The sequence below is a fragment of the Numenius arquata genome, chromosome 1 (genome assembly GCF_964106895.1).
Source record: "Numenius arquata chromosome 1, bNumArq3.hap1.1, whole genome shotgun sequence".
Taxonomy (NCBI): Eukaryota; Metazoa; Chordata; class Aves; order Charadriiformes; family Scolopacidae; genus Numenius; species Numenius arquata.
This window is the reverse complement of record NC_133576.1, coordinates 137114376-137142111: the sequence shown is the minus strand read 5'-3', so window position 1 is coordinate 137142111 and position 27736 is coordinate 137114376. Positions and strand designations below refer to the sequence as shown.

The 27736-nt window shown below is 45.3% G+C and overlaps 1 protein-coding gene across 3 annotated transcripts in view; it reads right to left on the bottom strand.

The window, feature by feature from the left end:
- Nucleotides 1-27736, bottom strand: part of NARS2 (asparaginyl-tRNA synthetase 2, mitochondrial) — a 64324-nt gene that overhangs the window by 8333 nt on the left and 28255 nt on the right. Inside the window, exons 7-13 of one of the 3 annotated variants that reach the window (XM_074146496.1) lie at nucleotides 17857-17989; nucleotides 10649-10747; nucleotides 10193-10230; nucleotides 6858-6924; nucleotides 4607-4744; nucleotides 3200-3297; nucleotides 1056-1082 (exon numbers count right to left, since the gene is read on the bottom strand). In XM_074146496.1, the coding sequence (XP_074002597.1) occupies nucleotides 1056-1082; nucleotides 3200-3297; nucleotides 4607-4744; nucleotides 6858-6924; nucleotides 10193-10230; nucleotides 10649-10747; nucleotides 17857-17989 (600 nt within the window). Of the gene's footprint in view, nucleotides 1-1055; nucleotides 1083-3199; nucleotides 3298-4606; nucleotides 4745-6857; nucleotides 6925-10192; nucleotides 10238-10648; nucleotides 10748-17856; nucleotides 17993-27736 lie in introns of all 3 variants that reach the window. The other 2 variants (XM_074146479.1, XM_074146488.1) reach the window with 2 other exon arrangements.

Genomic DNA, 27736 nt, shown 5'->3' with positions numbered 1-27736 from the left:
CCACAGGAGGAAAGAATTTCCAGAATGTGATTGCTACATAACACACGGAAATGCAAATGGGTGACGGGCAAGGTCTTAATCTTCTCTCTTGAGGGAAGCATGAAGCAAGGCTGAGCTGGAAGGCTCTGCCACTGAACACCAGACTTCCTCAGGCTGTATCACAGCATCAAACCACACAACTGACTACCCCTGGTCAGGATAATCCTTCCCTCAGATGAAGCGATATGGTGTATTCTGGCCCATAAACACAAAAAATAAAGGAAGACATTTTATTCACCCTGTTTGCAAATAGATGATGTAAAGCTTTGCCATGCAATGGGCTGTTCCTAAGTGATTTCATATTGTGGGAAGAGGAGAGTGAAGAATCCTACATTACTCTGCTGTTTTTTCAAAGCAGCCTCCCTAATGATCATTCCAAATACTGCAGAGTACGTGAATATACTCTTCTAAATTTAAAATTCTCCGCACTATCACCCTTTCAGTAGCTATAACAAAGTACATACCGAGAAACACTTGTCAAGAGGAACACTAAGATCCTTCTGTCATTTTAATAGGCTAAACCATTAATTCAAAGGTTGTTCTGTCTCCTTAGCAGGACAGTTTTAATTGCTTCAACCGCTTTGTTAGGGGAGATTTTTCGACCCAATTGCCCTGTCAATTGCAAAGGGAGTTATTCATAGAACTGTTAAAGGTCACAAATTGCTTGTGGTTCCGTAACTTGTTTATCTCGTGCGATGGCGGTCAGAATCTATTCAACATGGAACACAGCTTAATGATTTAATATCAAAAATCATTCATGGGTTGTAAATTAATTCACTTAATGCAACCCTGAAAGGAATGACCTGTGCTGTGAGTTTACAAATTGGGAAGACAAACTAAGTAGCATTGGATTAAACTTTGTTTAAATGGACTGGCCATTCCATTTAGACTGGCAGTGATGAGAGGGCAACTGGGCCAAGAAACGTTCCCTCAAGAACAGGATCAAAAAAATGAAATAGTTTTTTAAGGAGTCTCAAAAGAAGAAATAGAGCTTGCAGACCAAGATAGTGTCTTACCATTGGTAGGCATCTGCGAGTCCTAATCTGTGGAACAAAAAGAAAAAACCCTGTAAGTAAAGGAAGAGAGGAGATCCGCGCAAGCAGCACTTGCCTGGAAGAGAATGCTACAAGAAAAGGGAGGGTCTGATGACTAAACTCAGTCCAAAAAGGAAAGGCAGGAAATTAAAGGAAGATACAATTAGCGGCTGTCAGTTCTGGTAATCAGCAGACAATCTTCAACAGATTCCCAACATGTTTCTTAAAATGCAAAGTTTGTTTTGTCAACATACAGGGTTGATCCCAGCTTCATGCAAAGACTTGTGCATATTCTTAACTTGGAGCATATCAGTAAACTCTGCTTGTGAATGTTTGGAGAGTACAGGCCTCAATATTAAATTTATAATGACATGCAGCCAACCTCATTTAAGAGAGGAAAAAATCTCTTCACATCTGTGGCTACGCGGTTCCCCTTCCGTAGTGCACAAAACCACTGAACTCCCGTAGCTTTAATAATGTGTGTCAACTTCTGTAAAATTACTAAATAAAATATGTCTTTTTCTAACTGCCACCAGTGCACCCTCTCTCCTTTTCCTGCCCTGGCAGAACCAGAACAAAGTTGTTGGTTTATTTTTTTTTTTTTTTCCATTTCTTTGAACATGAACAAAAAAGGCTGTAAGCAAAGAGAGAGCACTTCTCTCGCCTTCAGTGCTTTGCGGCTGTCCCCGACTTGGACTTGGAGAGCTATTGTATGAAGTGTGTATAAGGAGACAAGAATCCCCTTCTTTATCTCCCTTAGTTATGCTGGGTGTGCAGGAAGTAGAATTTAAAAGCCTGAACAAGGCATATGGACTCAGCAGATAGATCCTGAGTACTCAAAATTGAGAAAAACCATGTGAAAAGAGGTGTTATTTTTCCAGGTCATCTTCAATGCAGAGCTGTACTTTAAGGTCACTGAAGACACACCCCATTTGTAGCTTGAAATACTTCCTATGACTTTCCTGACAAACAAGAAAGTCTGTTTTCAACCTCCATGTGGACACCTCCTCCAGCCCCACACCTTGAGGGCTGTGGACTCTACAGATCTCACTGGCAAAAATGTCAAGAGAAAAAGTGCAGCAGGCGACATCGTACTCCAGCTGAAGCATCCCTGCTTCGGGAGAGTTCACAGGGAGAGCAGCAGGAAGCCCAGGGAGTGATACCATCCTACACCAGAAATTGAGAACCAATGTTCTGGTGATTTTAATTGCCCTTTTGAATTCATTATGCTGAAATGGATTTTGCTCTTCTCCACTGAGTAGCTGTATCTCTGGGAGCATGTAGCTGACTTAAGCAACAAATTCATTCCCAGTGTGCAAACGGTGTTACTCTGGGACTAATCCTCCTCCAAAATTGCTTTCCACAATGGACTCATCACAGTTATGAAAGGTTCTTTTGAACAATCAGAGAGGACACAGGGAGTAATTGTCTATGGAGAATTATCCCATCCATAATGTTAATTATTGTTAACTAAACAGAAGCTTTGATACTCTGGTAGTGAATTTAGCCTAAAATTACTGAAAGTCACATGATCCAGAACTAAGTACCAGGGAAAGATGACCCATAGCCCAGATGACACAGTCGAGGTTGCAGGCGCTTCCAGTGAAGCTTCCCACCAAGCTGTTAGCAAAGAACCCTGTTCTCTGAAATGGTGCCACTGAGGCCAGCTGCATCACAGCAAAGCTTCTGACCAAAGCTGCAGTTCCTCAGTTACACAACGCGATGACAAATACATCTAAGCTTTGTCTACGTGACAACTTCCACCTTCGCGAGCCACTCTCAGCCACAAAAGCTGCGAAGAAAAGGCTCAAGGATGAAGTGCCTCATATCAGGCCCTCTTCCAGATTGTCCCATTCTGCTCCCATGGCCTCCTAGCATAAACTAAACTCTTCTTCTCTGAAGAGCTATATCAGAGAGGCAGTTTGCATACCTACATCAGAAGCACAAGAACGTCTTCACCAGTTGGTGATCACCTACTCAGATAAATAGATATCTCAAAGATAAAAACAGGCTTTTTTAAAATAGCATTAGCTGCCCTTCCGCTCCTCTGTCTTGCCAACCACTGAAAGCTGATGAAATGCTCTCTTGGTCGGGCTGGTCTCCTGGCACCTGTGGGTTTTCCGTACCTCTGTAAGCGTGATTTGAGGAAGGGCAGTCGCTCCTCTCTCAAGCTGCCTCCACACAATTCCCCTATTCCTGGTACGAGGAGATCAACAGCCGCAACCTTAAAAGACACAAACCCAATGTAAGTCATGTCATGTGGCCATACAGTCTACAGCAGCAGCACAGTTGACACCGGATGGCTGTTTGTAAAAAGCTACTGTAATTCTTTTATTGAGACCAGGACACTTAGGTAAGTATTTGCAAATGCTTGAAATGTCCCTTGTTGACAGGAGAAGGCTGGGAGGGAACTTTACAATGATAAAAATTAGTAAGCCTATAGAAAACCCAGAAAAAGGCTGGAGCACCTCTCCTATGAGGACAGGCTGAGAGAGTTGGGGGTGTTCAGCCTGGAGAAGAGAAGGCTCCAGGGAGACCTTACAGCAGCCTTCCAGTACCTAAAGGGGACCTACAGGAGAGACGGGGGAGGGACTCTTGATCAGGGAGTGGAGCGATAGGATGAGCGGGAACGGTTTTAAACTGAAAGAGGGGAGATACAGATTAGATCTTCGGAAGAAATTCTTCACTGAGAGGGTGGTGAGACACTGGCTCAGGTTGCCCAGAGAAGTTGTGGATGCCCCATCCCTGGAGGTGTTCAAGGCCAGGCTGGACGGGGCTTTGAAGCCCCGATTCCCTTAAAGTTTAAGCTGCTCTGATGTTTGCAACCTGTGTTTACCCCATCTGCCCCCATTCCTTGAGCAAGCTCTAGTGATTGGTAATGGTACAAATGGCCCAACAGCACTGATGTGCTGATTCAAGTGTTCAGATTCCAGTGTTATCACCTCTGCTGTTAGGTTTGGCCTGGTTTTCTTCTCTGTTTTGTTTTGTAGAGTACCTTCTCTTCTCCCACAGCTGAGCTGTGAAGTGACAGTGGCACACAGTGTGGGTAGTAGCTCTTTTCAGTAGAAGCAATGTTTCAGGTTGTCTCAGTTCAATTGGGAAGTCACACCTTCAAAGCACGAGACTTGTGGAGGAAGAGTTTACGTCTTGTGTCCATCTGCTACTTGAGAATTACACAGATGGTAGATTTGGATGACAAGAGAATCACAGGCTGCTCGGAGTCATGCAATTCCAGGTATTTCACCTAGTAGTACAGAAGTCTACCAGGAAAAAAAATAAACTATTGCAAATCTGTCTTAAAGGACTTAGCAAAAACTTAATGCTACCCAACTCCTGAATCCTCCTCTTGTTGTTCCTGCTTTGGGGATTACTTCTACAACAGGAAAACAACAGAAACAGGATCACCTGATGGTCATGTCTTATCTTGGACTTCTGGACTGGAGGCCCAGCAGAAGACTATCCTCATCTGTCTGTCTCTCCGTAGGCTAAGACTTAGCCAAAAAAAGAGATGGAAGTGTGACCTATGGACTCACTGTGTGTTGAGGTCCATCTTCATTGTCCCTCATGTAGAAAGGTTTGAGATCATACGGGTAGTTAATCACAAACACGGGAACATCACCGCAGTGCTTCACCAGGTACTTTTCGTGTTCTGTTTGGAGGTCACAGCCCCACTGTAAAGACAGCAAAAGGTCCCTGTGGCAAGAGACACAGCAAAATCCCTGCACAGGAGAGGTGTACAGCTTTGAATAACATGAAACCAAGCAGAGCAACTTCTCACCAGGCCACTGGGAAAATCTGCTAAGCAGACAGAGCTTTACGAGTTTTAAGGCAGAGCAAAGCAATGAAAATAATATGGTTTAACTTTTACGGAACAGAGCCAGCTCATCCCTGCATCAAGCCCAAGCATCTGGTATCAAATGAGAAAAAAACCCCAAACAAACAAACAAAAAACAAACCAAAACCCACACTCTGCATAACTTAAGGGAAACAGGCACCCATCCAAAGCCAGCTTACTCAACCCAGAAACCAGCCTTATTTCGGTATTATCTTTGGTATATAGAAAGCAGCTTTGCTAGGCTCACCGCCCTCTTCCCTCCTGTGTCCTGTTACATGCTACATTAATTCTCACTTAAGAAAACCCAGCATCCTATTAACCAATTCTTTGTTATCAGAAGCCTTGGACATTTCCAATGTCTTTCACTTCTCCTTTCTTCCAATGCTGTTATAAATTCTGTGGCTTTTGACAAGAGACCTCCAGTCCATTATAGGATATGCAAAGAATATTATGGGAGTGGAAGGGGAAGAGGGGAACAGATATTCTGCAGACTCTCCTCATCTGAAAATATCCTGAGTTTTCTGTCTCAGATTAAGGTAGTACAGATACAGGATTTAAGGTTCTACACCCACTAGTACACAGAGAGGAGACAGTCACGCAACTGGCTACGCGGGTGGCTTCAGCCAGAGGGTTCTTTTCCTCAAAGCATCAGAATGAGATAAAGATTAATTAGTACACATGAGATGAGCACCACCAAGAAAGCACTTCCTACTGTGTATGTTTGAAATTGGGCAAAATATGATTTTTAGAAAACCATAATCTAACAGTGTTAGAAAGACTAGCACATATTTTTTTTCCCAGTCAATATGCTTTGGAAAGACAAGGGATTCCCTTTACCTACATCTAGATTACACAGTATTTTGACATGGTTTTGGCTTATTAGTCCTTGTCAAACTTTTGATGTTATTCCAATCTCATTCCTTTATTTGATGACTATTGCAGCAACTCTCCTTAGATGATTGCTACTGAATCCACACTCAGCACTACTCACACACAGGAGAGAAGCATCTTTACTACAGCCTTGGTCCTTCAACAACAAACTCATCGCTTCCTTTCCCACAAATGTCACGTGTTCTTCTGCTCCAGATCTCATTCCTTATATTGCTCCCATTTCAACCCCAAAGGGCAAAAGTTATACCTGGGTGTCCAGGTTTGGGCAACACAGGACTAATTTCTCTTCTAATGCTTGGGAAAACAGCACTTTTAGAAGACTCTAGTGTCTGAATTCGTGAAAATATTTACTTTATAGCCAGCTGTGGTATGTGGGATTCAAGGTCTCAGTGTTTGCAAGCTCAACAGGTGCAGGGATGAGGAGGAGCGAGAGACATGGGCACTTGACCCAAGCTGCCAACAGGGTTATTTCATGCCATAAAAATCACATTCAATATAAATTAGAAAGTTTGCTGCGTAGTTCTCTCTCTCTCACTTGATGGCTGCGATCCAGAGAACTTCTTGCCCTGGTGCTGGACCCCTGAGCCCTTCCCTTCTTTCCGAAGCCACAGTGCTCACAGTGTCTGGCATTTGCTGTCCCCTGCTGGGAGTGCAGAGCTTCCTGCTGATAGAAAGGGCTGAGTATGATCCTTGTATATTTTATATTGGTACCGGGATCAATAGTGGTTCTTTAGTACTATTAATGTTAATTATTTAGTCTTATCCTACTAAATCTATTTATATTTCAACCCTCGCGTTTCTTTGTTTTTCCCTGATTACCCTTCCCATGTGGGGAAGGGTCATCAGGTGATAGAGTAATTGTCTAAATGACAATAAATTATTATGGATTTCTCAAACCATAACACTGGGTTACAGCTGAGCAAGCACCCCGGGAGGCGGATAACCTGTGCGAAGTAATGACTCTTGTGGTATCAGAAAGAGAGAAAGGAGATTTACAAAGTTCAGGATGGCCATGCCCATGAACAAGCACAGGGACAAGCCACCAGGCAACTACCTACCTCTGGCTTGAAAGTGAAAGTTTGAGAAGCCTGCTTCAAAATTTCCACTGCTTCATTGTAGGATATTCTGCAAGAGGAACAAACAAAAAAAAAGTCTTTAAGATAACTATGAAAGGAATAACAAGAAAGTTTACTGGCAAAGTGCTGCACTGGAAAATTAAGGAGGCATTTCCCCACCACCGTGCCAACTTGTGCTGTGATGTCAGACTTCCCAGCAATGCTGCTTTGGACCGAAACCAAAAACCAATTTATATGGCAAGAACCCTATGTCTTCCTGTGCTTCAGCAACATGCAGGGCAGGAAGCGCTAAGCTCTCGAGACACTTTTGAATTATTGCAACGTTGCATTTCAGTCAGAAGTGAGCCCTTCAGAGAATTGCTTCATAGAAATTGTTGGGTGGTTTTTTTTTTTTTTTAAAGAAAACAATGTGCCCTCATCAGCGCAGCTCCAACAACACAGCTCTGCCCTTAGGGATGCTGTTAGGCAGAAATAACAGCCCAGAGTGTAAAGGGCTTGTAGCTCAAACATTTTCATTTTACTTTGCAAAAACTGAGAGATTTATTTGCAGCAATGTTTGTCTACTCCTCTGACAGATCTGAGCGCAGGTTCTCCACCAACTTCCTGAAGTTGGAGGCCTTAACTAGTGGTGTTCTCCAGGGGTCAGTACTGGATCCAGTCTTATTCAACGTATTCATCAATGACCTGGATGAGGGGACAGAGTGTACCCTCAGGAAGTTTGCTGATGACACAAAACTGGGATGACACACCAGAAGGCTGTGCCACCATACAGCGAGACCTGGACAGGCAAGAGTTGGGCAAAGACGAACCTAGTGAAGTTCAAGAAGGACAAGTGTAGGGTGCTGTACCAAGGGAGATACCATGCACCAGCACAGGTTGGGGGCTGACCTGCTGGGGAGCAGCTCTGCAGAGAGAGACCTTGGAGCCCTGGTGGACAACACATTGACCATGGGCCACCAACGTGCCCTTGTGGCCAAGAAGGCCAATGGTCTCCTGGGGTGCATTTAAAAAAGCATGGTCAGCAGGTTGAGGGAGCTCATCCTCCCCCTCTGCTCTGCCTTGGTGAGGCCACATCTGGAGTACTGTGTCCGGTTCTTGGATCCCCAGTTCAAGAAAGACAAGGAACTATTGGGGAGAGTTCAGTGCAGGCCTACGAAGATGATCAAGGGACTGGAGCATCTGTTTCACAAGGGCGGGCTGAGAGACCTGGGTCTGTTTAGCCTGGAGAAGAAAAGACTGAGGGGGGACCTCATCAATGCTTATCAATTTCTAAAGGGTGGGTGTCAAGAGGATGGGGCCAGACTCTTCAGTGGTGTCCAATGACAGGGCAACAGGCAAAAGCTGGAACAGAGGAAATTCCATCTGAACATGAGGAAAAACTTTACTTTGAGGGTGGCAGAGCCCCGGAACAGGCTGACCGGAGAGGGTGTGGAGTCTCCTTCTCTGGAGACATTCAAAACCCGTCTGGATGCGTTCCTGTGTAACCTGCTCTGGGTGGACCTGCTTTGGCAGGGGGTTGGACTAGAGGATCTCCAGAGGTCCCTTCCAACTCCTACCATTCTGTGATTCCACCAGTACAAAAGAATGGCAACATGGCACAATGAAAGATGCTGCAGGTTTGATAACTGGAAATGAAGACTCAAGGGAAGACACTTTTGCTGACAAGTTTTCCACATACCAAGCAAATGTAGACAAAGAGAAGAATGAATAACCTGATCATAGTCATTTAATCTCTCTGCATCATTGGCTAAATCCAATTATAAACCAAATTCCCTAAAGAGCATGAGTTCTTTCTACTCATCTTACAAGGTTTCACTAATACAGAAGCAGCTTTTGGAGGAAATACCTCAGGAAGAAACATATTGTTTCATGTGTTTGGGTTGTGCAAGACCATGGTCCAAACGAGGCATATCACTGCCACAGGCTCAACGCATGTAACTGATGTAAGGCAGGAATGCCCCAGATCTGCCAGCAGTTGGTGAAGAGAAAGACAGAGACAGAGAGAGATGGACTGACTCACTTTCTTTATTCTTGGACCATGGGAGAAGCTGAGTGAAACTCTGTCCTTTCGGGAATATCAGTTAGGTTCAAAGAGAGGAGGACTGATATGGAGAGTGACTTCACTGGGGCCTCCCATGGTGTCTGTGCAGGCACAAGGCACAGAGAGGATTTATCATGAATGATCCTGTTGCCCAAGCATGGCTGTAGCTGCTTAACAGGAACCCCAGGCTGGGCTGAGCAACCTGACAATGTTCTGTGGCCCTACCTCGAGCACTGTGTCCAGTTTCGGGCCCTTCACTACAAGAAAGATATTGAGGTGCTGGAGCATGTCCAGAGAAGGGCAACAGAACTTGTGAAGGGTCTGGAGCACAAGTCTTGTGAGGAGCGGCTGAGGAAGCTGGGGGTGTTCAGCCTGGAGAAAAGGAGGCTGAGAGGAGACCTTCTCGCTCTCTATGACTACCTGAAAGGAGGGTGTAGAGAAGTGGGGGTCGGTCTCTTCTCCCAAGTAACAGGCGATACAAAATGGCCTCAAGTTGCACCAGGGGAGGTTTAGGATGGATATTAGGAAAATTTTTTACACTGAAAGGGTTATCAAACATTGGAACAGGCTGGCCAGGGAAGTGGTGGAGTCACCATCCCTGGAGGTACTTAAAAGACTGGTACATGTAGTGTTGAGGGCCACGGTTTAGTGACGTTTTTTGTTAGTGTTAGGTTGATGGTTGGACTCAATGATCTGAAAGGTCCCTTCCAACCTAAACAATTCCATGATTATATGATTCTATTCATGAGAGCACCACTATTCGAAGAGATAGCCAAGACAAGGGAAGAGGAAGTATTTCTGGGGGCCAAGGAGGGAAACCAAAACCCCTCAGTTCTTTAGCACACAGATAACTGGGAAAAAGGAGTTGCACAAGCAATGGGGAATAGAAAATCAATTGGGATTTTTAAATATCAAAAAATAGTTTCATAAAAGAGAGCCACTGGAGTGGAAGTGTGAAGGAAGGCAGAGCATCCAATCCAAACCCAAGCAAGACAGTGAGCAAACCACTGCACAGGTTCATGCTGGAAGAAGGAGGATACCATTACAGAAAGAGGATCTTGTCCAGGGAAGCAAAAGCAAAAGGCCAATGGATTTGGATACCAGTCTCATGCAGAGATGAAAGGGCAACTGGCGAACAGCACAAAGGGAACCGCAAGTCATGCTTTTCTGGAGACATTATGCTAACCCACAAGACATTGAGTTGGGAACATATACAAAATAAGAACTCTTTCCCCAAAAGCCTTCTTCCAGATCATTTTGAAATAGAAGTACTTACGTGACAAATTTGTTCTTCAGCATTTGTTCCAACCTGTCCTTGGTCAAAACAAGAGAAAATAAAAATGTAAAACTACTCTTAATGATTCAGGGGCCCAGAGGAAATTCAGAATAGCTACCCCCCTCTAAGTTTTATTTTGTAGGTCTGCATTGTGATCTAGATATAGGTCAAAACCCACACCGAGCCATGTAGTGCTAAAAGGGTACCTGACGATTGGAGCTAATGATTCAGAGACTGCTGGATGATGTGACAGCTACAGTTCTACCAGAGTTGCTACCAGCTACAGAAAGTTGTGTGTCCTCTCTCTGTTGGCTCAGGCCAACTTTCAGGTCTTCACAGTTTGTTAACACAGGACAACACAGTAAAAAAATTAAATTAAAAAATTAAGCCTCCCTATAGCCAAGAGCTCCCATAATGCATAACAGGATTGTAGCTCTTTCTTGTCACATTTATTACCTTCTGGGCAGGACGTATGTATTTATGAAAAAGCTCAACATCATGAGGACATTTGGAGAGCACAGTGCTTGTTGCTGTCTTCAAAAGATCTTCCATAACCTAAGAGAGAAAACAGGAGTGGGTGAAAAATTAACACTGCTTAGATGTCCCAGGCGGTACACATCAGCCAAAGGGCACAGAAGGAGCTTCTGTGCTCCTGCATGGTCAGATTGCATAAGATGGTACCAGCTTGCTAATGCTCCTAAGTAGCTGGCTCAGTAGCTGAAGAGGACTGGAAACTTTGCTTCTGCTATGGGTTTAGGGCTTCAGAGTCTGCTGATGGTCCCAGTATCTTCAGTCAGGTATCTCCAGTGAACAAAAACACAGCTAAAATATTCAAGCAGGAGCCCTGGTCAGCCACAAACACACACATTACAACCATTCACAATGACCGGTCTCAGATTAATTATTAGTGAGGAGCCTGTCCTGAAATGAGCAATTCTGGTTTTCTGCTTTGTTGTTAGAGGTGGCAGAACTAAAGGAGACGACAATAAATTTGAACTGTATAGAGCCAACCCATCAAACAGATCCCAGCCAGAGAGACTCTGCACAGTAAGAGCAAAGCAAAAGACGACATGTACAGAGATGAGTAGAGAGCAGAGAACACATTAATGCAGGGATGTTTGAGAAACTAAAAAAAGATGTGGTTTCATTTCCCTAAACTAATGTGGATTAGCTAAATGACATTATCATCCAATTTGTATACACTTATCCAGTAAAATGGGCTTCACCCATGAAAAAAGTAAAATGCTATTTTGGTTCTAAATAAAAAAACAAAAATCCCCCCTGTGGGACACCACTGTATTTTGATCAACCCGTTTTAAGAGTAATTTTCTCCTCTGGTTAAGCAAAGCAGACCATCTGAGACACTTGTCATGCAGATTAAGGGTTCCCATGACTCCTCGTAGCCTTATGCCTGCACAAAGCAGGTAGCTGGTACCTGTGTAGAACTGATGATCACAACTCCTCTTCAAAATCACCTTCCTTTTTCTCATCTCCTCTGGAAGGAACAGAGCAATGCAGCAGGGCTGCACAGCATCTCAGCCTGGGATAGGACCAGTCTTCTCCCAACAAAAAAACCCTCTGAAAGTCCTGGCATGTCCCTGTTTTTTAATACGAGCATACCAACTGCTTCATTAATTGCAGCTAGGTGATTAGCAGTCCCTAGACATCGCAAAGCCCAGGAGAGATTAACCGTGAAAAGGCAAACCTGACATTCATAGAATCATAGAATGGTTTGGGTTGAAAGGGACCTTAAAGATCATCTTGTTCTAACCTCCTGACATGGGCAGGGACAACTCCCTCTAGACCAGGTTGCTCAAAGCCCCATCCAGCCTGGTCAGCAGATCTGAGGAAGAAGCAGGTCTCTGCCTTGCAAGGAACCAGATCTCACAGGGTAAGAGGAACAAAAGGCAGAGAAAAGAAGAAGCTGGGCTATTGACACAGCCAAGATGAGATTGCAGGCACATTGTTCAAATTCTTATGTTTAGAAGAACATCCTTCATCATCTGTCCCAAACTGCTGAAACGCTGCTCTGCGCTGATGAACAAGCTCTGCGTTCCACCAGCCTGGAGAAGCTGGTAAATCAGCCCATTTTGACTCCTCTGGAGCCAAACTCGGCCTTCAGGCTCCTGCATCTACCTGGGCCCTCTGCTTAAAAAGGGAAGATCCAAATAAAGGAACAGCATTATCATATGCAGATGAACAGTTTTACCCCTACTGATACTCAAACACGGAGGAAATGAAAAGCCAGCATTCCTGCTGCTGAGTGGCAAATAACCAAACAGCTTTGAACTGTCTTCAAAGTAGCCAGAAAAAGGCTTATGCAAATGAAATTAGAAAACTCCTTGGCAATTCAGCTGGTTTCACCAGGCAGAGACGAACAGATTTTACATTAAGCTTCCTCTTTCTAGAAAATGAAAGTATCATCTGGTTTCAGAAAACCGTGTTGTTTAATTAGCACTTTTTTTCCCTCACTGTGCGATAAAGTAACAATTAGGTTCCCACAGCATTCAACATAAGCAGCTTCCTCTTGTGGAAAAAAAGATGTGGGTGGTATGGGAAAAACAATCTGAGAAATATTTCCAGGTTTGTGACTGAGGTTTTATCCTGGCAAAAGGAGACAGACACGTGGGTCAGGCATTGGCCTCCTCGCTGCTCTTTTTTATGCCAAATGTGTACTAGGCACAAACAGAAAAAAGAAAAGGGGAGAAAAAGAAAAGAAAAAGCTCTCCAAATCAGAAGTTATGGCTTTAAGCAGATAATATAATTAAGGACTAGAAAGTAGGCTATATGAAAAAAGGAGTGAAGCATAACGACTAGCTTGCTGGTTTGAAGGAACGCGTGAGCTGGAGACACAGGGCAAGCGGTTGGTTTGAACATATCCTGTAAGAAACATGTTTGATAGGGGACTTATACAGGGGAAAAAGCCATGGGAATCACAGCAAGTAGCTCATCTCAGAGGTGGGACTCTCGGTGCCTGAAAGCCCATTAATTTGGTTGCTTCATAATGGAAAAGTAGAAATTGCACTGGTAGGAGAGCAGAGATAAAAGTTTTCCCTTCTCTCTTATCCCTCTCAGCCTTTATTTCTTGATTTTCATCTTTCAGAGAAGTTCAGCAGCAGCGGTCCTGGCCTTCCCCAATGTTGCTGTGGAACTGAGTGGTTAACTGACTGATTTTGATTAGGAGCAGCTCCCAACTGTATTGTTTAATTTTAATCTGGATCTTCTCACACTGCAATTTACCAGCTTCCCAAATAAAATCATGACCAGAGTTCAAACAGAGGAAATCATCAACAGCGGTAAACGTCAGCAGCAGCAACTGAAGGTGCTGTGCACTACAAGAAGGGTTCAAATCATCATCTTTATTAGGTAAAAGACTTTCAGAAAAATCACAAAAAGCATTTTTGTTTATGCATTTACCTGGGAACATGCATATGGATGCAGTGTAGATCACAGGGTATTTACATACGAAACATTCGCCAAGTGGACCATTATTTCTTGCCTTCATGCTTGCTCACACACACCGAACGTGTGTGCACATACACACGCACACAGAGGGGAGATTCGTGTCTGATCTTGGTCATAAAGTGTCCTCCCTCAGCTGTATAACCAACAGCTCAAGACCCACTCTAGAGAGATGCTGTTGTTATGAAAGGAAGGAGACTCTGGTCTGTCAGGTCACTGCTGAAAAATAAACACTGATGGAAGTTAGGACACCAAAAGCCTCAGCTATAGCAGCTGGGTGCCACTCCAGAGGAGGTACCTATAGCCCTGAGGGTACCCCGATGTCTCTAAAGAGCACAAGACACTTGGAACAAACCTTTCCCATGTGATTACCGGTGTCTGTTCCCTTGAGACTGCAGTCAGATCTGCCCAACTGTCTCAACCTTGGCACTGAAGACACAAAGTACTCGGGGTGCAAACTATTCTGGAAATGAAACCACACCCACGTTTCAGATCTAAGGTCCCTGAAACCGGCACCCCAAATCAGTGCTACTGCTGATTTCATTTCATGCCTGAATTCCCTTCTGTAAAATGGAGGTAATAATGCTCCATGCCACTGGGCTGTAATGACAGCAAATTAATTGTGATGAAGTACATAACCAGTGGAAGACAATACTTCTGCCCTCAGGATGGAGCTCAAATAACGTGTGTGAAATTGTATTCTCCATCTTAAGGAGATGTATTCTCCATCTCTTAAAGAGACAGAGACACTAGGATGTGATCTTGCTAAGGAAGACCAACACTATGCATAACTCCCAAAAGCGCCCTCAAGAAAACTTCCTTCTGGCATTTCCTAACTTTACTGCTTAAATAATGTGGGGGTTTTGGCATGGTTTTGCAAGTGTGTTTGATGAAATTATATAATGACTGCATCATACAGCCTCTTTGAGACCCCATTAGTTTAATGAGTGAAGTGGGATCCTTTAAATCCACCGTGCTGCCAAGACAGTGGAACAAAAAATAAAAGATAATGACCTACAAACACAGCTACATACAGCCCTGAAGGGAGAGGGTGACAACAGGCATCTCAGAGGACAGATGAGACTGGAGACCTTGGACCTCCAGTTCAGGGACTGGAGGGGCAATGGCTCTAGTGAGTCCAGCCACTTCCATACAGACTGGATCCCTCCCACTGTCTTACCTGACCTTCTTCTATCTCCCTCTCTTTCTCATCCAGTTTGGAGGAAGAGTACCCTTGGGGCAACTTGACTCAACTTCTCGAGTAGACTGTTCTGGAAAGAGCCAGAGAGGCCTCTCCTTAGATAAACTTCCATACGCTAAAGCAGTGATGCTCTCACCCAGCCTCGCAGTGCAGAGCACTGTGCCAAGCACATGGGGCTTTCCACACAAAGTATTGTGAAACCTGTATTGTGGGAGTTCAAGCTTCTTCGTAGCACTAAAATACGTTTTGGCACAGAAAACAAATTCAGATTGCATGATCAAGACACATGAGACTTCACAAGAACTCTGCTACTCATTTAGGAATAACTGAGCACTACCCCGTGCAATTACAGTGGAGAAAAAAGGCCATTGCTCTAAGATTTTAGGTTCTTTGCTCACGAATATGTGTAACTTTGTTATTAAATCTCCTTTTTCCTTTTATTTTGTAAGGAAAGCCATGTTTCTCTTGTAGCTTTGGCTGAGAGAAAGATCTCAGGCCTCATCAGTGAATGGTAAACCTGTAAATCTTTGCAGCAAGGCTCTTCTTTAATGGTGTGTAACCAAAGAATTCACAGAATCACAGAATGATATGGGGTTGGAAGGGACCTCTGGAGATCATCTAGTTCAAACCCCCCTGCCAAAGCAGGTCCACCCAGAGCAGGTTGCACAGAAACATGTCCAGGCGGGGTTTGAATGCCTCCAGAGACGGAGACTCTACCACCTCCCTGGGCAGCCTCTTCCAGGGCCCTGCCACCCTCAAAGGAAGGAAGTTCCTCCTCAGGTTTAGGTGGAACTTCCTATCCCTGGGCACCACTGAAAAAAGATCGGCCCCATCCTCTAACAAGACCGGCCCCATCCTCAAGATGTCCCTGGAGAAGCTGAGCATTCCCAGCACACTAACTTGCTAAAGTTAGAGGTATTTAGTCCAAAAGTTGAATACCAATTTTAAAAATACATTTTAAACAATCCAGCTCTGTATGCGAGGACAAAGTTCAGATGCTAACGCTGGCCAAGAGCCCCCAAGGCTTTCAACTGGGCGTTTTGCACCGAACAAAGAACTTGCAGATGACGACAAACACACAAACTGCCCAATGGGCAGATTCATGAGAGAACACTGAATTTAGGTCAGTTATGTGGGGAAAAAGAAACTTAATTTAGGCTTTAGAGCAGCTGTCAGGTTTTGGTTGGGTTTTTTTTGTTTTGTTTTGTTTTTTTTTTTAAAAGAGAGATTGCCCAATGATTTAAAAATAAAACAAAACAGGAACTGTACTTCTGCAAATGAGAACATCCCAAAAGTAAGCATGTTGCAATGTAGACTCACTATGAGGAACGCAAAATGATGGCTGCTGAGAGACTTTCTGTTATAGGGAGAGATGCTCGTCAAAGCCTTTGGGACAAAGGGAAGAAGCGAAAGAGGAGAGCACAGGCTGAGACTTCACAAGATGTTTAGCAACAACAAAAGCCAAGCCAAGGGGGGAAAGTTCCTCCTTTCCCCTACAAATAAAAGCCCTACACATTCCAGAACGGTTCTCAAATCTAATTCTCTGAATCGTCTGAACTGGTTGTCTATAGTTCAAAAGCGACGAAATTAGGGTTCTCAGCACAAGAGTACAGATATGTTCATGCTGTGTTCAAGGGCTCAAACACCACTTAACAGAAGACCCTGCTTATTAAACTAAGTAAGAGCAGTGAAGATTTCAATCAGCTCCTGATTACCCAGAGAAACAGGGGGCTCAGGAAGTCAGGTGTGAAGATATACAGATGCAACACTCTAAGAATACACAAAGTTGTTCTGGAAAAAAAGTAGAGAGAAAAGAAAGAGCGGGATGCTATTAATGATGGAGCACTGACCCCAACGGGTCAGTCCACACAGCCCAGTGTCATCCAGACATCCAAGATGCAGAAGCAGCACACACAAGAGAGAGCGTATGTCAGCTCTGCTCTCAGGCCATACTGACTCAGACTGTATATGATCCAGGCTGAAGAAATCACCACCTGGATGTTGTTTTACATATATGTAGCCAGTGCCTCGGGTCTTTTTAAGAGTCTTTCTCCAACAGCTTTCCAAGGACCTTATCTGATACAGGAGAGTACGTGTGGATGTTTACTCACAATCCCTACTGGGCATCAGCTGGCTTATGCTGAGACCAGTAAGATGCATTAGCATCCATCATGTTGTTAAACAACAAAAAAAAGCTCGCTGACTAAGGATTTCTATCAGTCTTCCGCTAAAGCCACAGCGAACAGGGTATGCCAGGAACTGTTGTTTCTACTTGCGATTTCAATGCAGGTTTGAAGGAGCTCTTTAGAGAGCACACCAAGGGACACACTGCGTTAAGTACTGCTCAGATTCACTGGAGAGATGCTGAAGGTTTTGAAGGGGAAAGTGCTACTCTCATTAGCACCAGCCAAGCACATTTACACATGGGGCCTACAGGAAAGATGGGGAGGGGCTCTTTATCAGCGAGGGGAGCAACAGGATGAGGGGTAACGGTTTTAAACTGAAAGAGGGGGACTTAGATTAGATCTCAGGAAGAAATTCTTTCCTGTGAGGGTGGTGAGACACTGGAACGGGTTACCCAGAGAAGCTGTGGCTGCCCTATCCCTGGAGGCGTTCAAGGCCACGTTGGATGGAGCTTTGAGCAACTTGGTCTAGTGGGAGGTGTCCCTGCCCATGGCATGGAGACTTGGAACTAGATGATCTTTAAGGTCCCTTCCAACCCGAACCATTCTATGATTCTATGGTTTCCTAGCAATACAGCAACTGTGCAGCCTCCCATTCAAATGGGGGCTGCGCTCACGCCTGTATCTTCCTTTCCAAATGCCCTCTGTGGCCTTACCTCTGCTGAGCAAACCCTGATCTTTGGGAAGTCCCTGTGCAGCCTCTACGTGGCTCACACAGGGTGAAAGGAGCTGCAACCTCAGTTGAGGGCAGGGAGCACAGCTCAGGGAGGACGAGGAAGTTCTGGCACTGGTCCTGCACAGATATTTGGAGTGCCCACCTGCACGACATCTTGAAGGCTTTCAATGAAGGACAGCTCAGCCTCCACCATATAGAACTCTGCCAGGTGCCGGCGACTCTGCGAGTTTTCCGCTCGGAACGTTGGGCCGAAGGTGAACACATGAGTAAAAGCCCTGCAAGGCAACAAGAAACAGGTAGGTCAGGCCCAGCACAAAAGTGAATCTGTTATACTCAAAGCCTCCACTTTTCTCAGAGGATCTAGAAGCACTCATGTTTCCATTCCATCTTTGACCAGTTTAATGGCACTGCTGGGTATGCTGCTGTTACGTTCCTTCATCCAGGCATGGAGAGGGGTTATTCACACCTCTCCATAACTCAGGGAGGTTGCAAAAGCCCTGTTCAGCCTTCACTGAACACCATTCCTGCTCAGGACACATTCCGTAGCTGTGTGGGAATAAAAAAAATGACATTCTGCAGAACCAGATCACCGGAGAAGCATCTGGACATTGCACCAGTCAGACTCCCCTCGTCCATGTCCCTTCACATTTCTTTGGCTGCAAGATCTGACCTTTATGGGCGCTGTGATACCCCAGAGCCCAACAGAGCAGAGAGGGTCCTGCTGCTGGAGTTGCTGGGCTGGTGTTAGCACCGAGAGGTGGCTGGTGAGGCCCAGGATGGATGGAGTGTACAGCCTTCAGTCCCCCTCTAGTGGCAAGACCAAAGTTTGTTGTCGAAAGAGCCTTCAAGATAAAGAACTGGGCTCTTTCTACACAGCTAAAAACAGTTCAGCTAAAAAGGGTTCCTACTGCAGAGAACACATCTGGGCTATCATTTTATGCTGAAGCAACCAATGCATTTCCTATTATGAAGCTATTTCTCCAGCAACCTTCTGGGGAGTCTATTTAAATACATCCTCCCCTGTTCTGCAGTCACGTCATGCTGCGTTACACAGGATACAACAGCCTTCTTGATTCTCCACTTCCTTCGTAAGAATCCTTCCTATCAAACAGCAACACACCTTGGCAAGTTTTATTTTCACCATGGGGAAGCTGCACTCCAAGCAACACCTTTTACACTGTGGGCTATGAGCACTTGGGCTCCTGGACATCCTCAAACTAGCGAGAGCTTCCTGAAAAGACATCATGATAGCTGTTTCCTCCCATGCTGCATGGGAAGCAAATCATGACCGACATTATTTTTAGCACATAGGAGAAAAAGAACCTGATCAGTAGAGATTAAGCAGAGTTTAACACTCATGAAAGGATGCGTGCTAATTGCTGGGGTTGGCATTTGACTTGCATCTTGTTCTGCAAGCTTTCAACTTCAAGGGGATGTTCGCTGAAGTTTCTGCACAGGCTAATTTTGTTAAACTGAAGTTTAAATAAACAGCACTACAAGAAGCAGTGTTTTTCCTTTGCCCCTTCTGGAGGCATCTGCACTGCAAATAAAGGAACACACACATTCTGCTTCACTCATCTGTTCCCTCATGCCACAGGACGGGTAAAGGTTATGTCTCAGAGAAACAGCACTTTCTTTTTCCCCGAGTTGGTAGTAGTAAACACACCAGAAGAAAGTTCCAGGTCAAGACTTCGAATACATAGCCTGCCTGTAGGTTTCTTTTCCCCACTGGCTCTGCTTTCCCTGCTCAAACAAACTTTCTGTCTCCACTTTGCTCCTATACCTGCACTCGCTCATACATGACCACAGCATCTGCAATGATGACCAGATTTTGCAGGAAACATCTTTCCTCCAGCATCACTTCCAGCATGTCTCTTCTCCCTCTGCTGCTTTTCTCTCTCAATGTGATGTTACTGTAAACTTCTGCCGTCACTTGATGATCCTCCTTCAAACTGCCCTTTGCTATAGTGTCTATAAAACCTCGGCAATGTTTAGGTAAGTGATGTACCAAGATTATTACTCACTGCACAGGTCAGTATTATCTCATCAGTTCCTTGTGCTCCCCCATCTGTAGCCATCTGTTGTGCTGGGTTATAGAAAAACGCACGTTCTTCCTCACAAGGCCTTTTTGTTTTGTTTTGTTGTTTTTTTTTTTTTTTTTCCATGTTCCTACAGCACCTGGCACAACAAGGTCTTGGATCCAAAGCTTAAGAGCCTCAACTGCTATAGCAATACAAACAACAAATATGAAACAATGAGTCACTCGGCCAAAATTGTTCAATGTTTAAGGATGAACTGGTCAAAAACTTTTCCTTGCGAGGCCACGGAGCTTGGCCTGTAGTGGGAAACAGGAGACGCAGGTTCTTGTGCTACCTGTGCCCATGTTTGAGGCTTTTGGTATAATATTTCAACTTGGGGCTCTTCAGTTCAGTTAAAGAAAGAATTTTCCCTAAATAAATCAGATTGTGACTGGGCCAGGACTGGACCCAAGACAAAAATCTTTTGAAAAGCTTGCAATTGCTGAAATACCCACTCGGGACTGCTGCGTTTGATGTGCAGGTCTCTAATTTCTCCCTGGCATGAAGTCCTCAAAAAGCCACACTTAAAACTCGAGCGTTACACCAGCTGGCTAGCAGGAGATCCTGTCCCACAGAGCAGCAGCCTGGCTTCAGCGAGACACACATTTCTCAGCTGCTGTCCGGGCACAGGCACTGATACCTCACTTTATGTAGGTTACTGTGACAGATGCCAGTCTCCAGCATCGCAGGCTGCTAGGAGAACTTTTGAGCTGTACTTACTTCCTCCTGAATAGCAGCCCAAGCATGATGACTAGATACTTATCTTTCAAGGGGCTCTCTGGCTGCAAGACACCTAAAAATAATAATAATAATAATAAAAAAAAATCCTTATTGCTCCAAGATGTCAACAGCGGTCAAACATTTCACAGTCACAGATCGGTTCCGTGCTGCAAGAATAAAGCCTCTCTGTGCCCGAGACGGAGCTTTTGGGAGGACAAGCGCAGCACAACTCCCACAGGAACCAATTCCAGTCTTTTCTCAGCTCTAGGCATCCTGCCGGGACCAATCTTCTCAAACTTGTACACAGAACACCTCCTACATTTACAAAACCAACCATTAGCCCTGCAACTTCATGGACTAAGATGCCCAGTAACAGGAGGGATAAGGGCTTTGCGATAGCTTGTAGAAAACATAACATTACTGGTGTAGGGCTGAATTTCCTTGTCTGCTCTTTGGCAGGATAAAAAAAACCAAAAACCCAAGTCCACATCTGTGGGGAGGAATCATTCATTTCTCAGGCTAATTGTAAAGGGAAAAGATAGATACAAATAACTGTGAGAACTTCGCCACGATCCTGGCACCCTGGCAAAGGGAAAGGAGCCAGATGTCACGCTGGCAAAAAGATCAAAGGAGCACAGTAAATGCAAATCATCTGGTAATAGCAACGCAGCACTGACCAGAGGCCTGGACACACCAGAGAAACACAGCTAAAAATACATATAGTCACTCTTAGCAACTCCAAGTATGAACAATTATTTTTCATCCAGGCATTCATATACTGTTTACTGCGTTCTGCCATTCAAGACATGAAGCAAATGCACGCTACACAAATCTGACCTTTATTTGTACTTCATCTGCTATTGAAAAACGTATCTCTGATTTGATACAGTGCCGTGTCACACTGAGCATGTATAAATATATTAGAAAGGAGGGATGGGAGCTGACTCTGCTCCGATTTCACGGTACCGAGGGCAAACCCAGGCATTTTGTTCTGTGTGCATTCAGCACCTACCACAATGGAGCCTCAGTCCAGGGCTGTGACTCCTATGCTCTACGATGCAAATAATCAATCATTTAACATTCCCAGACCTCTGCAAGACTTCCAGCATTTAAAAATAACTTGAAAATTCCGGCTAAGCCTCCAAAAGTGCCTAGGTCAGCTGGGGTTGTGGGCACTCGAGAGTCTTTTAAAGAAAAGTAGTGCTAATTCCTCATCTCCAACAAAAGCACACAGAGGAGGGGGGAAAAAAAAGCAAAAAGCAAGTCCAATAATCTGTCGAGCCCTTTTCCTTAGCCATTACAGGCAGAGCAGTAATGTCTGTAACACTCTCCTTGTACGTGCTCCCAAAGAACACAAGAGAGGCTTTGAAAGGAGTCCCTTTGCCGTCAGCTTCAGCCAGATCAGAGCTCGGGACGGCAAACCCAAGCGCATTTACGCGGTTCACAGGGGTCGACACCAGAGGAAGGCACAGAGCTGCTTAATTAATTGCTCCCTTTCTGGGGCTGCATTTCACTCTGCCCAGTTCTCTGGGAGAATTTGAGAGCTTAATGTGGAGGCCAAGAGAATTTTCACAGTGCTCCCTCCGACACACTGAAACGCTGCAAAACCTAGGGCCCCATCCTGCAAAAGGCTGAGTTTCCTTGCCCCAGCCCAGCAAATCATAGAATCATAGAATGGTTTGGGTTGGAAGGGACCTTAAAGATCATCGAGTTCCAACCCCCCTGCCATGGGCAGGGACACCTCCAACTAGAGCAGGTTGCTCAAAGCCCCATCCAGCCTGGCCTTGCACACCTCAAGGGATGGGGCAGCCACAGCTTCTCTGGGCAACCTGGGCCAGTGCTTCACCACCCCCACAGGAAAGAATTTCTTCCTGAGATCTAATCCAAATCTCCCCTCTTTCAGCTTAAAACCATTACCCCTCATCCTATCGCTTCACTCCCTGACAAAGAGTCCCTCCCCATCTCTCCTGTAGGCCCCCTTCAGGGACTTGAAGGCTGCTATAAGGTCTCCCTGGAGCCTTCTCCCAGCTGAAAAATCCCAACTTTCTCAGCCTGTCATCATAGGAAAGGTGCTCCAGCCCTCTGATCATCTTTGTGGCCCTCCACTGGACCTGTTCCAACGGGTCCATGTCCTTCCTGTGCTGAGGACTCCAGAGCTGGACGCAGTACTCCAGGTGGGGTCTCACCAGAGCAGAGTAGAGGGATGTCCAAGCAAAGGGCTTGGATGCATTGCTGGAGTACAGTCATCCTCCGTACGGACCATCACTTGGTGGAGGCTCATTCTTACACAGGCTGCATTTGTGATCTCCACCCTATGAACACCCAAGAAAGGAGAAACAACTTCTTTTTCACCCTTATTTTACACACTGCTGAAGTAGCTACTTCTCCCCCTTTGAGAGCTTCATGCCCTGCAGAATGAAAGCTCATTTCATTTGAGCTCGTTGACAATTCATTATTGAGACAGTGATAGAAACCAATAGAGAAGTATAAAGTATCCGTGCCCAAAGCTGCTTAAAGTCATCCTTTTAATTAAACTCTGGCAATGTTTGTGGGCCTGAGCATCTCTGCCTTACTGGCAATTTTTACACTGCCATCCAAATATAATTAATTGCACCTGTGGTTCCCAAGCCAGGAATGGATTGTGCTCCTTTTCTGAGCCAGGACTCCACGCTGCTACTGGGGTAATAAAGACTTATTTGTGCTGTCGAACCATGGGGATATAACTCCGAGCGAGGCTATTAATCAAGAAGCTGCAATCCCTGCACAGTCAGCTTACAGCCCATGCCAAGGTGACACCACACGGTAGTGACACAGCTGGAGGCAGAAGCTGGATGCTGTGACTCAGGGGTAAGCACTAAAACCACATCAGCGCACACAGCAATTCATCTGTAGGGTGTCCTTGTTTTCATCGCAAAATACTACAGGTGTCCGCATGAACAAAATCATAGAATCATAGAATGGTTAGAGTTGGAAGGGACCTTAAAGATCATTGAGTTCCAACCCCCCTGCCATGGGCAGGGACACCTCCACTAGAGCAGGTTGCTCAAAGCCCCATCCAGCCTGGCCTTAAACACTTATGCCAAATCTTATCTTTGGCCATGCTAAATAAACACAACATGTCACCCTTCAACTCCATATGTCCGTCCCTGCCACCGTGGCCCACCAACATTCTCTCCACATACACACACTAAAATTTAGACTGCAAGAAAATCTAGAAACAATAGTTTGTAACTCAAGGACAAAATAAAGCATGATGTCAACTCAGGAGGAAAGGAGAGCAAGGTGACCCTAAAGCCCAAGAGCTTAGCTTTGCCAGCCACATTGCCCTTTCCCTTAGGAAGGAAAGAAATTAATAAAGCGATCCATCCAATTTAATTCCACTCCATTCCAGCATGACCATATTCATTTTGAGCGTGGAGGACCTGCCCTCTCCATCAAAATAAACAGATGACTTTGCTCGGCTGCCAGGAGACACCAGTTGGCTGCAGTTCTTGACCCAAGCACGACTGGAATTGTTCAAGGATGCTGAAATTTGTATGTTGAAAGATGTTCTGGCCCGACACAAGAAACCACATGCACACAGACGCCATTCAAACGTACCGATCCAATGCCTCCGGGGTCTAGTTTTTGGAGGAGCCGGAAACCTAGGGCTCCTAATGATGCTGTGAGGTATGGGGTGTCCAGCAGTTTGGAGAAGAGGGAGAATGTTTTACATCCTTGAGCTGGGCAGACTGTGTTAAAATGAAGCCTCGGAGTTGGACAGAAGTACCTGGTTTTTAACCTCAATGTAAAAATAATACTGCCGTAAATATTGTTTGATGGTTTGGATTTTGCACACTGAAAACGCATGTTACTGTTGAATAGGCAGCGGGGGGAAGAAATGAACTTTATCCAGAAAAAAAAAGCAGAAGAAAAAATTTTAAAAGATTCCTCATAGAACATGCCACTTCTGCCCACCTGGAATCACGGAATCACAGAATTATCAGAGTTGGAAGGGACCTCTAGAGATCATCTAGTCCAACTCCCCTGCCAAAGCAGGATTGCCCAGAGCACATCACTCAGGACTGCATCAAGGTGGGTCTTGAAGATCTCCAGAGAAGGGGACTCCACAACCTCCCTGGGCAGCCTGTTCCAGGGCTCTGGCACCCTCACCAGAAAAAAGCTTTTCCTTATATTTAAATGGAACTTCCTATGTTCCAGCTTGTGCCTGTTGCCCTCCGTCCTATCACTAGAAACCACTGAAAAGAGTCCGGCTCCATCCTCCTTCAACCCACCCTTTAGGTACTTGTAAACACAGATAAGGTCTCCCCTCAGCCTTCTCTTCTCCAGGCTAAAGAGCCCCAGCTCTTTCAGCCTTTCCTCATAAGGGAGACGTTCCAATCCCTCAATCATCTTTGTTGCCCTACGCTGGACTCTCTCCAGTAGTTCCCTGTCTCTCTTGAACTGGGGAGCCCAGAACTGGACACACTATTCCAGTTGTGGCCTCACCAGTGCAGAGTACAGGGGGAGAATGACCTCCCTCGACCTACTGGCCACACTCTTCCCTATGCAGCCCAGGATCCCATTGGCCCTCTTGGCAACAAGGGCACATTGCTGGCTCATGGAAAGTTGGCTATCCACCAGGACTCCCAGATCCTTCTCCTCAGTAGTGCTTTCCAGAAGATCCATCCCTAACCTATATTGGTGCCTGGGGTTCTTCCACCCCAGGTGCAGGACCCTACATTTGCCCTTGTTGAACCTCATTAGGTTCTTCTCTGCCCAGCTCTCCAGCCTGTTCAGGTCACGCTGGATGGCAGCACAGCCCTCTGAGGAACAGCAGATGAGAAAAGCTGCATCTTGACAAGGGCTTTTATAGGAGTATGTTGAGGCTCCAGCCGGGGCAGCAGAGCTGGTGTGCTGAGTGCTAAGGTTTCAATTCACGCTGCGACGAGATGGGACTCTACTTCCTTTTGTAAGCAGCCAAAAATAAATACATACATTAAAAAAAAAAGCTGTCTAAGTTCCCAGACGGGACTGGGAAGTGCCAAACTTCCCCCGCCCCAGCCATTCAGACTGAAGCAACACAGCAGTTTCCCCTCCGAAGGGCAGAGTCCTACCATGCCCGCAGGGTGGGCTCTTCCCCTGCCACGTCCTCTGCTCCGGCTTCGGCGGCGAGAAAAGGAGAAGATGGGACAAGGATCCTCCCCGGGTCATCAACCTCTGCTTGAAAAACATCCAGGCACACTTGAATAATTAACGTGACCCATATACGCTAATTATGTGGCAAAGCACCCCGCATTTTGTTTATTAAACCTCACAGCACACCTAGACACTATATTGTTAGCTTACAGATGGCAGGAGAACAGGGGAAAAATCCAGACACAAAGGAAACAGTTACCCAGAGCCGTACAGCATCTTCTGCTTCAGGCTCAAAGATCCCATCAGCCTGGGTCCTCCGCCCTTTTACGCGACACTGTTGGACTTTATTCTCAGTGGAGCCTTGTTTTGTCCTAGTTTTGATATTATTATATCTAATTAAAGTCATTAAAACGACCAATTAGCAATGATAATTCAAGCTGGGCTAATGAAAGCCACCAGAGTAGTCAAGCGTTTATTCAAATAACCATTTCCCATGTCCTACCTAACAGAGATCTTCTACAAAGGAGTGATATAAAATGCTTTAAATAAAACAGGGAGCAAAGATCTCTTTCAAAACTTAATCATCCCAGTGACTTTGACTCTGAAGCATAAAAATACATTACCAGCATGGGGGGAGGGAGAGGAAGCAATTGTGTTAAATCTTTTTCCTTTCAGAGTGGAAAAAACACGTTCGCCACAAACTCCATTATAATAGCTTTGAAGAGGATTTTTTTCTTTTTAAATCAATTTTATTTTTTTCAGATGGACACTGGTTCTCCCAACTCCACAAATATCAATCACAGCAACAAACTGCATCGGCGGGTGCTCAAGGAGGGTCATGGATCAGGCCCTATTTCAGTTTGGGTGTAGCAGTTAAAATTTTCAAGGCCACAAATTCTACAGTGACTAAAGATAATAAAGAACTATTAAAAAAAAATTACTAAAAGCTGTATGAAATGCAAAGTGGTCCCGCTGACCATGACATGTATCTCTAACCATATTCTACTTCAGTGCAAGGACAGCAAACCCTTGCAGAAAATCAGGGCACACACTGTTGGATTTGTGCACCTATTTTAAGGAAAGCCGTGGGAGCAAACAGAGGTGGAGCTGCCTACCTTAGCATCTCATACTGGAGCCAATTCTCAGGGTACAGAGGCTCCCCAAGAAACAGGAGCTGCACCCTGAACACAAGGCACATTCATGCTCTTGTAAGCAATCAAGTTTGCCAATGATGGTCAGCTGAGCTGCAGGAGAAGACTTGCCTCGCTCAAAGTAAAGCAGGTTCTCAGAAGCCACCATGAATGTGGGTACTACGGCATGGGGAATACATGGGCAGAGAGTTGTAACAGCCCGATTATAACTCACAAAGCTACAGTTTCTCACTCCCCTGCATCTCTGAGGGTTTCATCTGGGCACACGCGTGAAGCTGAGCTGCAAGGCCCTACACAAACTTGGATGCTGGGATCTTCTGACATGGATCCTGTGGTATCTACTTCTGCTTTGAATAGGGATGACAAGACCTTCAGAGAAAGGAAAGGAACTGTGCACTGGATTCAAGATAAAAACAGAATGGCTTAGCTTAGCTTACTTGTAAAAGGAGGACCATGTATTTCAGCTGATGATACCTTTCATCAGATGAGTGTAAAACCTGTTCTTCTGGTGCTACCTGTTCTGGATTTTTACAGTCAGGAGATAAAATAAAGAGCACATAGTCCAGGACACTGCTGGGATGGTACTCAGCCCTTCAGGCGTGGATCCCAGGGACATGGCTGACCTGCAGCTACTCTCAGCACACTCATTGTCCTTCTTGCAAGGGAAGTACCTCCTTCCCTGCCGAAAAAAGCAGAGAGGGAAAAAGGACCAACAGCATATAGTAGAATCATGGAATGGTTTGGGTTGAAAGGGACCTTAAAGATCGTCTTGTTCCAACCCCCTGCCATGGGCAGGGACACCTCCCACTGGAGCAGGTTGCTCAAAGCCCCATCCAGCCTGGCCTTGAACACCTCCAGGGATGGGGCAGCCACAGCTTCTCTGGGCAACCTGAGCCAGTGTCTCACCACCCTCGCAGTAAAGAATTTCTTCCTAATCTAAATCTCCCCTCTCCCA